The 17,226-nt window shown below is 43.4% G+C and overlaps 1 protein-coding gene across 3 annotated transcripts in view; it reads right to left on the bottom strand.

The window, feature by feature from the left end:
• AMPD3 (adenosine monophosphate deaminase 3) overlaps positions 1-16,719 on the bottom strand; it is a 50,939-nt gene extending 34,220 nt beyond the window's left edge. Inside the window, exons 1-4 of one of the 3 annotated variants that reach the window (XM_073347566.2) lie at positions 16,563-16,719; positions 8,181-8,403; positions 2,944-3,139; positions 1,441-1,606 (exon numbers count right to left, since the gene is read on the bottom strand). In XM_073347566.2, coding sequence (XP_073203667.1) covers positions 1,441-1,606; positions 2,944-3,139; positions 8,181-8,401 — 583 coding nt within the window. In that variant the 5' untranslated portion in view covers positions 8,402-8,403; positions 16,563-16,719. Of the gene's footprint in view, positions 1-1,440; positions 1,607-2,943; positions 3,140-8,180; positions 8,407-16,186; positions 16,322-16,562 lie in introns of those variants that run through there. The other 2 variants (XM_073347564.1, XM_073347565.1) reach the window with 2 other exon arrangements.
• Between the last annotated feature and the right edge of the window lie 507 nt (positions 16,720-17,226).

Below are 17,226 nucleotides of genomic sequence, written 5' to 3'. Positions count from 1 at the left end.
AGCGGGGGACACTAAGAGCTGCAGATGGCAGGGGTACCCCGCAGCCCCCAGCTGCTACAGGCAGTTCCTAGTCCCTGCAGCTGTCGCACTTGAAGTAGTGAGGGGATCTGCAGATCCCCATTTTGTTAGGGATATTTTTAGTAAAAGTTAAGGACAGCTCACGGCTTCCATGAATTTTTCTGTTTTGCCCATGACCTGTTCATGACTTTTACTAAAAATATCCGTGACACAATCTTAGCCTTACCCATCACTAATTAGTGATTAGATCATACCCTCTGTCAGTGTATAACTAGCATACAGTGTATTCCAACCTCAGCTATAGTTGACCTAAACCAATTAAGCCATGCCTGGACTTAATACTAAGTAGTCTGAAGAACAAGATCATGCATTCAGTCATGGCTTAATAGACTAAGTAAGAAAGGGAAGTTACCACATCCTTGCCATTCCTTTTTGAAGTTATAGCACCTGAAGAGACGTGTTGTGCATTGATACCAGAAGTGTCTCAACAGTAAATAGATATTCAAATAGATATTCACAACCACCTGGATACAACTTACTCAAATACTTTATGTTAAAGAGACCTTGACAACTTAAATCACAACCTTAAAATCATCTTTTTACTTAATTACTAATACCTTAGAACTAACAATGTGAAACTTGTTTTCAAATAAGATTTCTCTCTTGCATCTAGACAGCCATGATGTCTCACCAACTAGCCTAGAAATTCTCACAAATATAATCTATCTTCTCTTGAATATTCAGTATATTTCTACTCTCCCCAGAAAAATTTCCTTATAATATAAAACCTCCTACCTGATGACATATAAACTTTCTCGTCCCTGTCACTACAGGAGAGGACAACCATTTAAATGTCTCTTTCCAGCCAATTTCATGCTGAGGATGTGGCTAGGTCCAACAAAAACTAAGACTCTTATATGTTTATGGCTATTTAACAATATACTCTCATATTTCCAGGGATGTAAAATAAATGTGGTCCCTCAAATCAGGTTCAAAGGACTGGCCTCCTTCAGAACCCTACCACAAATGATCTACACCTTTCCCCCTATTACTGTAGTTAAAATGTAATTTACATTACTTTTTCTTGTTTGCTACAAATATTAATGTCAGGGAATTACAGTGTGTCTTTAGGGGTGTGGTTGTGGTGGTGTTGTTTGGGGGAGGGGGAGGATGGGGTTTTTTTTAAACTAGAGGTTATTCCAGACCAAAACCCCACATCCAAACCTGCCTGAAAATTCAGGAAAATTTAAATTCAGAATGAACTTTGCAGCTTAAGTCCCTATCTAGTGTTTGCTTATTCAGACTGGAGAATAGATTTCAGAATGTAGCCTTTTTATTCTAAATAGAAATAATCACAGAAATCAAATGTTTTCTACAGTATGATAGTACTTTTTTTTTTAAAAAAAGGGAAACCTATTGTACCTGGACATACTTCATCTTCCATCTTCCATTTTTCATCTTGCATAGTGCATAAATACTGTGCTGTTGTTCTTGGAAAGCGATGGTAAGCAAGGCGACAATACTTCTCTCGAATTCGCAGAGCTTTCACCAGGCCCTTCGCAGCCTGTTCGTAATCATCAACTGTAACCTGAAAAGAGAGGCTGTATAAATACTGATGGAAGGGAAACAGGAGCATCTATAAAAAGTCAGTTTGTCATTCATTTAAACTCACTTGGGCAATAACAAGATTTTTATTTCCAGAAGTGTAAACCTTTGTAGGATTTGGGTCTAAGACCTGGATCCACAAATTGACTTAGACATTGCAATGCTCCTCAATGTGGCACCTACTTCTAGGTGTCTAGAAAATCACAGGAACAACACTGTGATACATAAAGCCAAGTTAGGTGCCTAGGCTCCCCATACAATGAATGGGGAGAGAGAGGAGCCTCAGAATGTGATTCACAAAAGATGGCACATCATGTGGAAAACTGTCTAAGCTAGCCAATGGGAGATGCCTATGACAGAAGTGTGTCTTAAACCCTGCCACTCTGATGGAGATAGGAGCCTAAGTCCAGGCTGGAGAGAGGCACCTAGCTCTGCTAGCAATCCATGAATGGGAACCCACCACCTGAAGTCAGGTGGCTAAGTTATTTCTTGTGACAATGAGTTAGGGACCTGCCCTCACTCTACACAAAATGGGGGGAGGAAGTTGTGGGGCTGCCCACCTATTAATTTTTAGTTTAGTGGTTAGAGCACTCATGTGGGAGATATGGGAGACCCAGGTTCAATTCCTGCTTCTCTGGCAGAAATAGAGAGGATGAACAGTGGTGTCTCACCTCTCAGGAGAATGCTCTAATCACTGGGCTATGGGATATTCTGATATGGGGCTCCCTAAATCTCTTCTCCTGAAACTCTTCCACTGTGTATAAAGAGTGAGTGGAGCAGTGGAACTGTACCTTGGGTCTCCCACCTCTGCAGTGGATGCCTTAACCACTGGATTAGTCATTTTCTCTCTCTTGCCCAATGACTCTAAGTATTTATGCACCATGTACCAATGGACCCTAAAACTGGGACTTAGGCGCCTATGTCTGAAACTTAAGCCCCAAAGGTACTTAAATGCCTTGCCCAAGGTCATAGAAGAAGTTGGTGAAAGAGCCAGATGTTAAAACTAAGTGTTGAGTCCAAATCTAGTGCCTTAACTACAAGAACATTCTTTCTCCCATCACTGTATGCTAAAGCACATGTAAAATATAACTAGGCATTAAATATCTTTTTTTTCTTACCAATTAATACACAGTCATAAATAACCTGGGGCAAATTCTGCCTCATCACACCTGTACAACCCCACTGACTTCAGTGTGAGATGTCAAAGTATAACAGGAGGGCCATAACAAGCAATCATTCCACACTGCATAAGTCCTCTCTTTCTTCTCCCTTCCGCCCCCCCACCTAGAATATTAAAAGAAAAATTGACAGATTTCTTACCCCAGCACAGTAATCCCCACCGATTGTAACTCTCTGAAACTCTGGAACTGTAAATGCCTCTTGGACTGACTGACCAACACCTAGAAGAACTGGAGTTGCAGGAGAGGGAAGTGAACTGATTGATGGTGCCTTCCACTCTTGGGTTGGCATTTGTAATGACAAGGACTGGGACCGAATCATCCTGAAACTTTTCTTCCTAGGAATTCATGGTATCAAAAGTTATATCAGAAACCAGTCTATAAAGCAAAGAACTATTTCATTCTAGAAGGCTTTCTGTAGTATAATAGATTTCAAATGATTCAAAAATGTTGGTTTATAAAAATGAGCTTTGAAATGTTTAGTCCAGTGATATTTCTGACACTTGTAGCATGCTACATGCAATTTATGTACAACACACACACACAATAAGCCCTGATTATTTAGAAAATAGATAATTGAAAGTTGGTATGCAGATTTTTGTGTGTGTGTTGCAGCAACATCAAGTGAGAGATTGATGTCACTATAATGAGTGAAAATATGTTCACTACACCTGTGCTTAATATAGCAGGAGTTGAGAAATTTCTGACTCTTAAAACATTATTGCACCAGAAATTAATAAAATGGCAGCTAGGAATGTGAGTGGGTGTGTACTGGGTAAGGTAAGTGATTATGTACCATCAAAAGTTATTACATCGGCTTCTGATTCTTGGTGACAGTTGCAGGGTTTAGAAACATATCAAGTTGATTGGTATGGTTTCATTTAAAAATACAGGTGTCTTTCAGTTGTATTGTAAGTAGCAAAGGCATGTTCTGTCCATATGAGGAAAATGGCTTCAGTTGATTGACTTCAACAGGATCGGGCCATTTATATTCAATGGGAATTTCGCCGTTTGCTTCCTTGAGAGCAGGAATGGACTTGTATAACAAAATCAAATCCCTATTTTAAATTGCCACTTTAGAATACCACGAGGTTTCCAATACAAAGGTAAAGCCCACCTCATCAGGCAAACTGTTTGCTGATTCCTTGCTTAAGACAAGTTTAACTGAATGATGGCCATGCATAGTGTCCTGATTAACAATCAGTCTTGTAAAAGATATATTTGTATACCACGAATTAAATCTCCCGTATGAAGCTTACTTGTAATTTATTTTTCTAAACATAGAATCATAGAATATCAGGGTTGGAAGGGACCTCAGGAGGTCATCTAGTCCAACCCCCTGCTCAAAGCAGGACCAATCCCCAATTAAATCCTCCCAGCCAGGGCTTTGTCAAGCCTGACCTTAAAAACTTCTAAGGAAGGAGCATTCCAGTGTTTCACCACCCTCCTAGTGAAAAAGTTTTTCCTAATATCCAACCTAAACCTCCCCCACTGCAACTTGAGACCATTACTCCTTGTCCTGTCCTCTTCTACCTCTGAGAATAGTCTAGAACCATCCTCTCTGGAACCACCTCTCAGGTAGTTGAAAGCAGCTATCAAATCCCCCCTCATTCTTCTCTTCTGCAGGCTAAACAATCCCAGTTCCCTCAGCCTCTCCTCATAAGTCATGTGTTCCAGACCCCTAATCATTTCTGTTGCCCTTCGCTGGACTCTCTCCAATTTATCCACATCCTTCTTGTAGTGTGGGGCCCAAAACTGGACACAGTACTCCAGATGAGGCCTCACCAATGTCAAATAGAGGGGAACGATCACATCCCTCGATCTGCTCGCTATGCCCCTACTTATACATCCCAAAATGCCATTGGCCTTCTTGGCAACAAGGGCACACTGCTGACTCATATTCTCGTCCACTGTCACCCCTAGGTCCTTTTCCGCAGAACTGCTGCCTAGCCATTCGGTCCCTAGTCTGTAGCTGTGCATTGGGTTCTTCCGTCCTAAGTGCAGGACCCTGCACTTATCCTTATTGAACCTCATCAGATTTCTTTTGGCCCAATCCTCCAATTTGTCTAGGTCCCTCTGTATCCTATCTCTGCCCTCCAGCGTATCTACCACTCCTCCTAGGTTAGTATCATCCGCAAATTTGCTGAGAGTGCAATCCACACCATTCTCCAGATCATTTTTGAAGATATTGAACAAAACCGGCCCCAGGACCGACCCCTGGGGCACTCCACTTGACACCGGCTACCAACTAGACATGGAGCCATTGATCACTACCCGTTGAGCCCGACAATCTAGCCAACTTTCTACCCACCTTATAGTGCATTCTTCCAGCCCATACTTCTTTAACTTGCTGACAAGAATACTGTGGGAGACCATGTCAAAAGCTTTGCTAAAGTCAAGAAACAATACATCCACTGCTTTCCCTTCATCCACAGAACCAGAATCATCCAAATCTCATCATAGAAGGCGATTAGATTAGTCAGGCATGACCTTCCCTTGGTGAATCCATGCTGACTGTTCCTGATCACTTTCCTCTCATGTAAGTGCTTCAGGATTGATTCTTTGAGGACCTGCTCCATGATTTTTCTGGGGACTGAGGTGAGGCTGACTGGCCTGTAGTTCCCAGGATCCTCCTCCTTCCCTTTTTTAAAGATTGGCACTACATTAGCCTTTTTCCAGTCATCTAGAACTTCCCCCGTTCGCCACGAGTTTTCAAAGATAATGGCCAATGGCTCTGCAATCACAGCCGCCAATTCCTTTAGCACTCTTGGATGCAACTCGTCCGGCCCCATGGACTTGTGCATGTCCAGCTTTTCTAAATAGTCCCTAACCACCTCTTTCTCCGCAGAGGGCTGGCCATCTACTCCCCATGTTGTGATGCCCAGCGCAGCAGTCTGGGAGCTGACCTTGTTAGTGAAGACAGAGGCAAAAAAAGCATTGAGTACATTAGCTTTTTCCACATCCTCTGTCACTAGGTTGCCTCCCTCACTCGGTAAGGGGCCCACACTTTCCTTTGCTTTCTTCTTGTTGCCAATATACCTGAAGAAACCCTTCTTGTTACTCTTGACATCTCTTGCTAGCTGCAGCTCCAGGTACGATTTGGCCCTCCTGATTTCATTCCTACATGCCTGAGCAATATTTGTATACCCTTCCCTGGTCATATGTCCAACCTTCCACTTCTTGTAAGCTTCTTTTTTATGTTTAAGATCCGCTAGGATTTTACCGTTAAGCCAAGCTGGTCGCCTGCCATATTTACTATTCTTTCGACTAATCGGGATGGTTTGTCCCTGTAACCTCAACAGGGATTCCTTGAAATACAGCCAGCTCTCCTGGACTCCTTTCCCCTTCATGTTAGTCCCCCAGGGGATCCTACCCATCCGTTCCCTGAGGGAGTCTACTCTTTTAAAGAGTTTAAAGTATTTAAAGTATACTTGAAATAATGAATTACCTATGACTTACATGCTGTGAACTTCTCCCCTTCATAATTTTACAGAAAAAGTGCCAAAACTTTAAAATGACCTTACAGGAAAACTTGAATAGTAATGCAAATGCAGAGTCACCATTGCCTAGTAACAGTGACCAATGGTAAAACTTGGCACCTACTTCAAGGATCTCTAAAAATTCCTTCTCCAATCCAGTGTCAATAAGAGCCCTTAAACAGAAGGAACACTGAAGTCTGGGGCTTTGTATTAATTCTGTGACACTTTATTTATTTCCTCAAATATGTGGTATAAATAATACACGAGCCAAATTCTACCTTCACTTTCATGGGTGTAACCCCCACCACCTGAAGTCAACACTGAAGCTCCTCTTAAACTTTCACTCAAGATGAATTGAAGTCAGTGGGAGTTATACTTTTATAACTGAAGGCAGAACTGGACCATAAGTGTTCTTCAATCATTGAGGGCAAGGGTGATTACTAGTCTCATCCCCACAAGTGAAGAGCATAAATATAGTATCCCACTTACCAGGATAAAGCCTGTACTAATACTTAGACACAAACACAGCTTGATTGAAGCTATTTTTATAAGGCATTTTCCCTCATTAAAAATGTTCGGTTTAAATATCCTGTTAGAAGTTTTTCCACAAGAAAAAAAAGTGTCAAACAGTTGTCTGAATGCATGGGAAGACAAGGTAGAGATTTTTTTTTTAATTTTTATGACCATGTCAACTGCTGAAACCCACTAATTGAACTTTCATGATTCACCTCCAAAATATCTCAGCAAGTATCATCATGTTGGTAGCAGAATTAAATCACTTTTCTGCCTTGCTTCTCTGTTACATTAGAATAAAAAACAGTCCATATTTAAGTAATGGTAGTAATTTTTTTTCTCATAGGAAAATAAAATGAATGTGTATTTTTAGAACTTCATGTTTGTTTAATAGATGGCAATAATCTATTAGATCTCATATGGCCTTTATCTCTGAGTTAAGGGAACCCTAATAATATCCCATTTGAGCCCATGACACTTCTCAGTTACTCCTTCAGTGATAAGTCAAGCATTTGCTGTCATCTATTTTTATCGAGCTAAAACAAAAACATTTAACACTGACTGCCGTAAATGTTTAGATGTGTTAAAACTCAACATTGAGACTGAAAATCATGTTTTCAAAAAACACACACAGCCTCCTTAAGTGTGTTGCTGATTTTATTTACACTGAAAGAATCTCAAAGTTTGTATTTGCCTCTCACCAGCTATGCTGTTTTGTTGAACTTGTGTACTCCTATAGTTTTACTGGGAGTACATGTCAGGGGATAACCTCACCAACTCAGGATCCTTCCATAACTCTGTTAGAGGACACTCCCCAGGTCATCTGCAACAGGAGCTACAAAGGGACATTACAAAGGGTGTGGAAGCCACCTGTTCGTGTGTGTGTGTTCCCTGACCTTGCAATGGTCTCTCTAAACAATCCTGGGGCAGATTATTTCCATCCTTAATGGATCAGAACAAGCAGGTGCTAAGAACCTGCAATTTTCCACTCCCATTAAAGAGTACTGCAGGTGAAGCACCTCTCAGGATCTGGTCCAATAGCAATATGTTTGTTAGGTGGTGATGTGCATTGTGTTCGTCGCATTCTGAATGCAAGCAAACTCTAAAACTATGTCTTGCAACATAAGTTTACCGTTTCAAGACACTGTGTTTGTTGCAAAGCAGCTGCCAGACTTTTACCCTTTGTATATATCAAAGCAATCAGCATTACAACTTCCGGGAACACGTGTAATAAAGCAACACATTCTAAATCATACAGCACAGGTTGCTGGCTTCTGTGTTCAAGCATCCTGGATGAGTATCATGCCATTTGTGATGTATTCCTGTATGTAATTCTAAAGCCCACTTTAAACATTTTTTCCAGGAAAACAATGGCTTCTGAACAAACCTCTTAGCTGTCTCCACAGAATGCTGTTCTGCCAACTCCTTCTGCAGTTCCCTCTCTTTAGCCTCTTTCTGCCCAATAGGACAGTCTTCAGGCACAGTGAATAGTGACAAGGCATCTTTGCTGTCTTCTTCTCTGAGAACTTTAGCAAATACCTTCTCTGCTAGAAGCCGCACCTGCTCATCAACCTCAGAAATGTTCAGCTTTGGAAATTGCCTAGGCATCTCTGCTAATAATAATAATAATTAAAAAAAAGCCATTTCACAGAATTGTAACTAAAAGTTGAATAAAACAATTATTTTTCATGGCATTTCTACTGAAACTAAGATAAGATTTTAGAGAGAGAGTGTGCATGCATACAATTTACAGGACACTAGCTTAACAGTAGTCAATAGTACATAAGACAACAACCAAACTATCGTAAGAATCAAGGGAATCCTTTGAGCACATTTTGTTTTGGAGCTCAGTTTAATGTGTGAATTAGGATTTTTTTTAACTCTGGATAAATTTTGTTACTTCCATCAGAAAATAACACTTTTCTAAGGTACAAATTGATTTAGGCACAAAAACACCACTGCCTTAAGGCTGGTTGAAGAGAATGAGACTGAATGAAAGGCCATTCTCTATGCCAGTTGATCATATGGTACAGGTTAAGATGAGATTTCCACTGCTGAGTAATGCCGCTTGGGCTGAAGGATACTCTTGTATTTATCATGGTCTATGTGACGATATAGAGAAAGTTAAGTATTATGATTAATAAGGATGTTCACTTGCACTAACCTTTTAATGTGATTCACAACCTTGTGTCACAGGTCAGGGCAACTGCACCTGTATTTCCCCATAGTGGTCCAGCAAGGGCACCCACTCTCAAGCTTCCAGAGCCCTAGCCATTGCCTTTCTTGGGCTGGTCAGAAGGGAGTGAGACACAGGTATTTCCAGGCTGCAGAGTTCCCTGACTCTACTGTGTTACTCCCAGCTGAGACAGGCTGCCAAGCACACCTGCTTGCTTTCACTTCAGAGACTGATAACAGAATGATTGTCAACAGGTATATGTCACCACACAGTTCTTATTATGCAAATCTAGTTTATTTTTAAGGTAAAAACACTACAAAGAAAACTTATTAAACAGAAAAATAAGCTACTTGCATGCTAATAAGCTTCCCAGACATCAACCCAATTCTGATATGGGCTCTGTCAGGAGCAGTCCTACCCCACCCTATGCATTTTCTTGTCACTACAAATTCATCACAGCTTCAGCTCAGAACAAGCACAGCCTTGTGGGACCTCAGTAGGCCCCATCCTTCCACCCCTTCGTTAAGAATTAGGGCCCTCCATGTGTAACCCACACACCTCCAGTGTGTGGTGTTCTGTCCCATCTAGTGGTGCCGAGGCCACTTAGAGAGAGAAAATGAGTCTGCTCTACAGCCTTAGCTAACAACCAGTTGGCTTTTAGCTCATGTGGTAGAGGCTCATGCACTAAGCTCCAGAGGTCCCCGGTTCGATCCCACTTGCCAACGGCCGGGTTTGTTGGTGTTACACATGCACCAGGGGTCCTGTTTGGTTTTTGGCCAGGAAGAAGATCCTGAGTCTGTTTAAAACCCAGGCTATTTATCCAAAAAACCCAGGAGAGTGGTTTCAGAACCTCGAAAACAGAGGAAGTACATTAGCATCCCCCACCATGCTAGAAAAGGTATATACAATGCTATGATAACACATATGCAATGGCATTTTTTTATGCAATGTACTCCAAAGGTGTTAACCCTAATTCAATAAAGTTTAACCTTATTGATTTTAAGTTTCTGAATTCCATAAAGTTTGCTCAGTATATTAGACTATCAGTCTGTCACAATGTTACCAAAATTCTTATACTATTGCGCATTCCCAAGACAATATGTACATGTGAACCTGTTGAGACTTGGCGCTAGAAATTATACAAATTCCACAAGCAGTGAATTTTTACGATGTAATATATATTCAGTGGAGAAAGGTACAAGTATTCATTCTGAACAGAATGTTAATAAAGTAGGGAAGTCACACTAGTAAAGTTCTTTCCTGCTTCCGGCCTCCCACTCTACTCCATTGTCTTTAAATCAATTCCATAACCATCGGCAAGTTGAAAACTGATTTTAAATACAGTCATATTTGCATCTCTTTATCTTTTGTTTGTCATGTAGCTCTTGTGAAGTGGACATGGCTATGTGGCAGAAGTTGAAATGCTGTGTTTATCTCAGCAAAGGTTTTTAATTAGTTTTCTAACAGCTCATAACCTGCCTTTGATCTGCATGTGAGAAGGAGGCAGGGTATGGACTCTAGTTTCTATTGGATTTTTAATTTTTTTTAAAGCTGTTTTTATATTTAGTGTTTCTATTTTAATATCTTTGCATCATAAAAAGACTTCAGTTTTATTATAGCTGCACCACTATAGATGATCTTTTAGAGTTTCTTCTGCAACTCTAAAGTTTTGTTTGTTGAACTCCTTCACAAACACTATCCCCAGTCTGGAACTTGATACGTATGGTAGCAATTCAGGGAAAACTGTGGGTAAACTATTGCCCAGCAGTATTAGTTTTTAAAGCATTTTTAAATTCCTTTGGGTATGACAGGTGCTATTTCGAGCCAGATTCCATTCTATTTATTTGGGTTTAAAAATAGATGTGAACATGAACCAAAAAAACTGAATCCAAATACCACCAAACCTTTGGAAAGTCTGGATCTGACCTTTGCATTTCAGTCCCCTCTTTGAATATGTATTTAAAAAGAAAATAGTTACTGTGGTGTTTATTTTCAAAGTTTGTCTTATGCTAAAAACCAGGTCTGGGTCATGACAACTTGGCATGGTTTGTCAGTGCCCTTATTACAATATTTTGCAAGCATGCTGCAGGCTTCAAATGTTGGTATGTGATCCTTTTGACATGTCAGCCTGTTGTTTTCTTGATCTAAAAGATTCTTCTAATTAACATCCACCTGTTTCCACAGTTGTTTTGAGATTTGCTTTTGCTTTTAGTCTAAAAAGCTGATGTAGGTTGAGAAAATAGTGAATTGATAAATGAGAACATAAGAATGGCCATACTGGGTCAGACCAATGGTCCATCTAGCCCAGTATCCTGTCTTCCAACAGTGGTCCGTGCCAGATGCTTTAGAAATGAAATGAACAGACCAGGGCAATTTATCAAGTGATCGATTTCCTATCATCCAGTCCAGATTGGTGAGACATGATTTCCTTTTACAAAAGCCATGTTGACTCTTCCCCAACATGTTGTATTTATCTGTGTCCCATACTTCTGTTTCAACCAATTTGCCTAGTACTGAAGTTAGGCTTACTGGCCTGAAGTTGCCAGGACTGCCCCTGGAGCCTTTTTTTAAAAATCATCATTACTTTAGCTATCCTCCAGTCATCTGGTACAGAGGCTGATTTAGGTGACCGGCCACCTACCACATTTAGTAGTTCTGCAATTTCATATTTGAATTCCTTCAGAACTCTTGGGTGAATACAATCTGGTTCTGGTGATTGACTACTGTTTTAATTGATCAATTTGTTCCAGAACCTCCTCTACTGACACCTCACTCTGGGACATGTCAGATTTGTCACCTAAAAAGAATGGCTCAGGTTTGGGAATCTCTCTCTCACCCTCTGCAGTGTAGCCTAAAGGAATTTAATTTCTCCGCAAGAGCCTTATCTTCCTTGAGTGCTCCTTTAGCACGTGGATTGTTCAGTGGCCCCATTGGTTGTCTGGCAGGCTCCCTACTTCTGATGTACTTAAAAAATATTGACAGGTTTCAGAGGAACAGCCGTGTTAGTCTGTATTCGCAAAAAGAAAAGGAGTACTTGTGGCACCTTAGAGACTAACCAATTTATTTGAGCATGAGCTTTCGTGAGCTACAGCTCACTTCATCAGATGAAGTGAGCTGTAGCTCACGAAAGCTCATGCTCAAATAAATTGGTTAGTCTCTAAGGTGCCACAAGTACTCCTTTTCTTTTTTTAAAAAATATTGCTGTTAGTTTTTTGTCTTGGCCTGCCTTCTTAAACTCTTACATTTAACTTGACAGAGTTTGTGCTCCTTTCGATTTTCCTCAGTTGGATTTGACTTCCAGTTTTTAAAGGATGATTTTTTGTCTCTAACTGCCTTTTTGACTCTGTTTAACGATGTTGGCTTTTTTTTTTTTTATTTGGGGTATATATATAGTTTACGCCTCTTAAAAAAACAAAACAAAACAACCCATAATAAAAGTTTCCATGCAGGTATATCACTCTTGAGACTGTTCCTTTTAATTTCAGTTTAACTAGCTGCCTCATTTTTGTGTAGTTCCCCCTTTTGAAGTTAAATCCTACTGTGGTGGATTTCTTTGGTATTTTCCCCCATACAAAGATGTTAAATTTAAATACATTATGGTGATTATTACCAAGTGGTTCAGCTATATTCACCTCTCGGACCAGATCTTGTGCACCATTTAGTATTAAATCAAGAATTGCCCCTCTCCTGGTGGGTTGCAGGGCTAGCTGTTCCAAAAAGCAGCTAGTAATGGTGATTTACGGATATTTTTATTCTTATCTTGCATCTGATCCAAAGCCCAGTGAAGTCAATGGAAAGGTTCCCATTGACTTCAGATCTACCCTTAAGCTTTTCTGTTTAGCAGCAATATGGTAACACCAAATATTAAATTTTCACAAAACCAAGTATAATCATAGAACAACTGCTATACACATGGTTGGCCTACTGATGCAGTGACAATGCAATATGTACCCAAACTGAATTTCTAATTTCAGTTTCTCACTCTGAAGTCTCATTAAAGTCATAGGAATCTTTCTATTGACCACTGTAGCCATAATTGTCAGCAACAGTTGCATGCAGTATTGTTGCAGCTGTAACAATCCCAGGATAGTAGAAAGACAAGGTGGGTGAGGTAATATCTTTTATTGGACCAACTTCTGTTTGAGAGAGACAAACTTCCAAGCCACACAGAACTTGTCTCTCTAACCAACAGAAGTTGGTCCAATAAAAGCTATTACCTCACCCACCTTGTGTCTCTAACAATAGTTAGACCCAGATATAGCTGCTAAGTAACAAGCTGTCAGTAACAAGGACTTCCTAGGCTGCCTCAGGTGGTGTTGGAAACAGTTCACAGCTAGTTAACGTAGGACTAAATCAGTTCCATTAAAGATAGTATGACTAGTCCTCAGTGGCGGATTTAGAGTTAGTGGGACCTTGTGCTCAGCTTCATTTTGGGGGCCCCTTCTTGGGACCCAGCCAAGAAAAAGAACATTCTCTCTAATCTCCTCCTGCCTCTGTTTTTCATTCTTTTTTTCTTCCTCCTCCTCCTTTAAGTAATAGGAAGTAAATGAAAATAAAGTGAGGTACCTTGATTATTTTTGTAATCTAACTTATTTTTCCACAGACCACTTGAAAAATTGCTGAGGGTCCTAATGATCTTTCCAAATATTGTTTGTACTGTTAGCTACCTCTTGTAAAGTGCTTTGGATAAGAGGGCTTTGTAAAAAAAAAAAAAAAAAAGTTGGGGTGCAGGGTCTGGCCAGGACTTGGGGTGTGGGAGGGGGCTCAGGGCTGGGGCAGGGGGTTGGGGTGTGGAGTGCTTACATGCAGCAGCTCCTGTTTGGTGGGAGGGCTGCAGGTGGGGATGTGGGGGGGTGTAGGAGTCAGGGCATGGGGTGTGGGGGGCTGGGGTGTGTGAGGGGGATGCAGGAGTCGGGAAGGGAAAGGGGCTAGGAGTGTGTGAGGGGGTGCAGGAGTCAGGTCTGGGAGGAAGTTAGGGTGCAGGAGCAGGTTGGGGTGCAGGGTCTGTCCAGGAGTTAGGGTTCAGGAGGGTGCTTAGGGTTGGGGCAGGAGGTTGGGGTGTGGAGCGCTTACCTAGCGCAGCTCCCATTTCGTGTGAGGGGTGTAGGTGGGAATGTGGGGGGGGTGCAAGAGCTCCCATTTGGTGCTCAGGCTGGGGGTGGGGATATGGGGGTGTGTAGGAGTCAGGGCATGGGGGGCTGGGCTTTGTGAGGGGGGTGCAGGAGTCAGGGTAGCAGCAGGGGTGTGGTCTGGGGTCATGGGGGTGCTCCCAGCCCCCTGCCCTGAGTGGCTCACGGCAGGAGGCCGGGGGGAGGTATGTGTAAGGGAAGTGCAGGAGCCCCACGTTTGCTCTGCCCTGCCCCAGTTCCACCCCCTTCCCCAAGGCCCTGCCTCCACCTCTTCCTTGCCTCTTCCCCTGAGCATGCTGCAGCCCTGCTCCTCAAGCTCGCTCCTGGAGCGACCTGAGCACTGGCAAACAGCTGTTTGGTGGCAGGGGAAGCACTGGGAGGAAAGGGGAGGGGCGGATCCTAGTGGAACATGGATCTGAAAATTGGTTTTGTCCCATCTATAGCAACAGTTAAACTGTTTTCATCATTGGCTGAGTAGGCCTAGAGAGGGATCCATGGCTGAGCAATCATTGTCAGTGACTGTGATCGTGTTCCTAGTGTAAAAATGGCCTTAGTTACATAACTGTTAAATACTGAAGTACAGTAGAAAACCTCTTGCATGATAGACTCCAGTACTTAGCCCATTCTGATTAACGAAGTGAATTTTAAGTCATTAAACCAAATGTCTACTTTTCACTTCATTTTATCTATGTATACATAAATCCCCATTTTCCACTGACACCAAACTATTTTTCTTCAAGATAACACTTGTTCCTGCACTCCCTTTTCAGGCAAATGAGAGGTGCAGGCATCTCGTGTTTTCCAAGTAGGCTGTGTTTTGTTTACATTAATAGGTCAGGTTTCAGAGTAGCAGCCGTGTTAGTCTGTATTTGCAAAAAGAAAAGGAATACTTGTGGCACCTTAGAGACTAACCAATTTATTTGAGCATAAGCTTTCGTGAGCTACAGCTCACTTCTAAGGTGCCACAAGTACTCCTTTTCTTTTTATTAATAGGTCAGTTCACATCATGGAAGAAAACTTAGTAAATATAAAAATAACACAGTGACTCTTCACTCACTATTCATGCAATTTCTAATCTCCTTGGGCCGAGTTCATAAGTTGATACATTTCAATATTTACTGTACTCCTTTTAAAATAAAATAAAATTTGCTAGGTGGGGGATTCAATTTCCCTGAGTAAAAATGATTCCTGTTGTGATTTGGTGAAGAGGGAATGATGAACCATTGATCCACTCTGGAAGGAGAGACTAAATATTATGTCGTATTCATAAAACCCTCTGTCCTTTCCAGACCCTTTTTTTTTCCCTGCTATCCCAAGATTGCTGTGGTTGTCGTCTTTAACTTGTGTGGGAATGTTACTCTACGAGTTTAAAAGAAATAACAGACACTAGACACTACCTGACAGGATGATTACTTAAAAGACAATGATTGTTCAGGAAGTTTAGAGCAGTGGTTCTCACTAGATATTTGCCTAGTTTTACAACAGGCTATATAAAAAGCATTAGTGTAGTCAGTACAAAGTAAAATTTCATACAGACCACTTTATACTGCTCTCTTTACTATACACTGAAATGTAAGTACAATATTTATACTCTAATTGATATATTTTAGTTACATAGTAAAAATGAGAAAGTAAGCAAATTTTCAGGAATACAGTGTTGACACTTGTATTTTTATATCTGATTTTGTAAGCAAGTAGTTTAAGTGAGCTGAAACTTGGGGGTAGGAAAGACAGATCAGACTCCTGAAAAGGGTACGGTGGTCTGGAAAGGTTTGGGACCACTGAGTCAGAGGACTTGACTATTCCAGAAGCCTATTGTAAAATCAGGTCTGCACCAGGCACCCTGACTGAGGAATCCTATTCCGCTCCTCCGAGCAGGGACCGCCAGGAGCATGGGGATCGGGGGCTGAGAGGGGGAAATCTGGCCCTGGCCAGCTCTCGGGGGGAGGAGACTTGAACCAGGACCCTGCCGCCGCTTTCTGCCGGACGCCAGGACAAGGGGAGGCTCCGGCTCCGGCTACAGGGGTGCAGTTTGCTCCAGCGGATCCCGGTGCCAGCCCCGCGCCGCCCGGGGGAAGGAGGACTCACCTAGCGCCCCGGGGAAAGCCATGCAGGAGGCAGCGCCAGGACGCAGGCGGCGCTGGCCTGGGAAGGAGCCTTCCGGGCCGAGGAGGCGGCGGCAGCGCTGCGGCCGGCCGGGGACTCCGCAGCAGCATCCCGCTGCGGGCCGGGGGGCGGGGTGTCCTATTCAGCAGCCAGGCGGCCCCGCCCCGCCCGCGGGCAGCCGGCCCAGCAACGCCGGCTTCTTGCAGCCGGTCACCTGCGCCCCGCGCCGCGGAGCTGAAGCAGCGGCCGGCCGGGGCGCCCGGCTGCCAAGGCCGAGGCGGGGTGCGCGGGGTTCCCGCCTCTCCCCGAGCCGCCCGCGAAGGGACCGGCTGCGGGTGGGGTCCCCCCCGCTCCCTACCTGAGGCGGCTGGGGGAGCGGGTCTCTCTTCTTCCAAGGCGGAGGCTCGGGGAGGTTGCAGCCCACGTGCCCCTCGCGGAAACGCACCGCACTGCCGCGGAGCGCGGGGGAGTCGCCCATAGGCAGCGGCTGTGGCCGGGGAGCCGGGGCTTGAATGGACCCGTTCAGGGCAGCCGGTGCGCGCCGGTTCCTGACTGAGGCTTCAGGACAAGGGGCTCCTGTCCAAATGCCGCCTCCGCCTCCCAAACTCCGGGGGGGTGGGTCCCATCTCCGGGTGCTTTTCACCCCCGAGCCGCCTGGCGGGGGTGGAGGAGCTGCGAAAGGGATGTTCCCAGCCCAGTGCGCCACCAAATGCTGCCATCTCAAATCACCTGTTGCCAGAGCACTTTAAAGAAGTGGAAAATGTAGGTCAATGGAAAGATTCCCTTGGACGTCAGTGGCCTCTGGAGCAGCCCCCAAGTCTCTAGACCAGTGGTTTTCAAACTGTGGGGCGGGAGCCAGGACTGGGCCATGGAATGGAAGGCACTGGGTCAGGTGGCTTCCCTTAAAAGTCCCGTCAGCGGTGCTGCCCGGGTAAGGCAGGCTAGTCCCTACCTGTTCTGACACCGCGCTGCGCCCTGAAAGTGGCCAGCAGCAGGTCCGGCTCCTAGGCAGGAGGGCCACA

Source organism: Lepidochelys kempii, chromosome 6 (assembly GCF_965140285.1).
Source record: "Lepidochelys kempii isolate rLepKem1 chromosome 6, rLepKem1.hap1, whole genome shotgun sequence".
Taxonomy (NCBI): Eukaryota; Metazoa; Chordata; order Testudines; family Cheloniidae; genus Lepidochelys; species Lepidochelys kempii.
The sequence above is the reverse complement of the archived record's forward strand: the minus strand, read 5'-3'. Positions and strand labels throughout refer to the sequence as shown.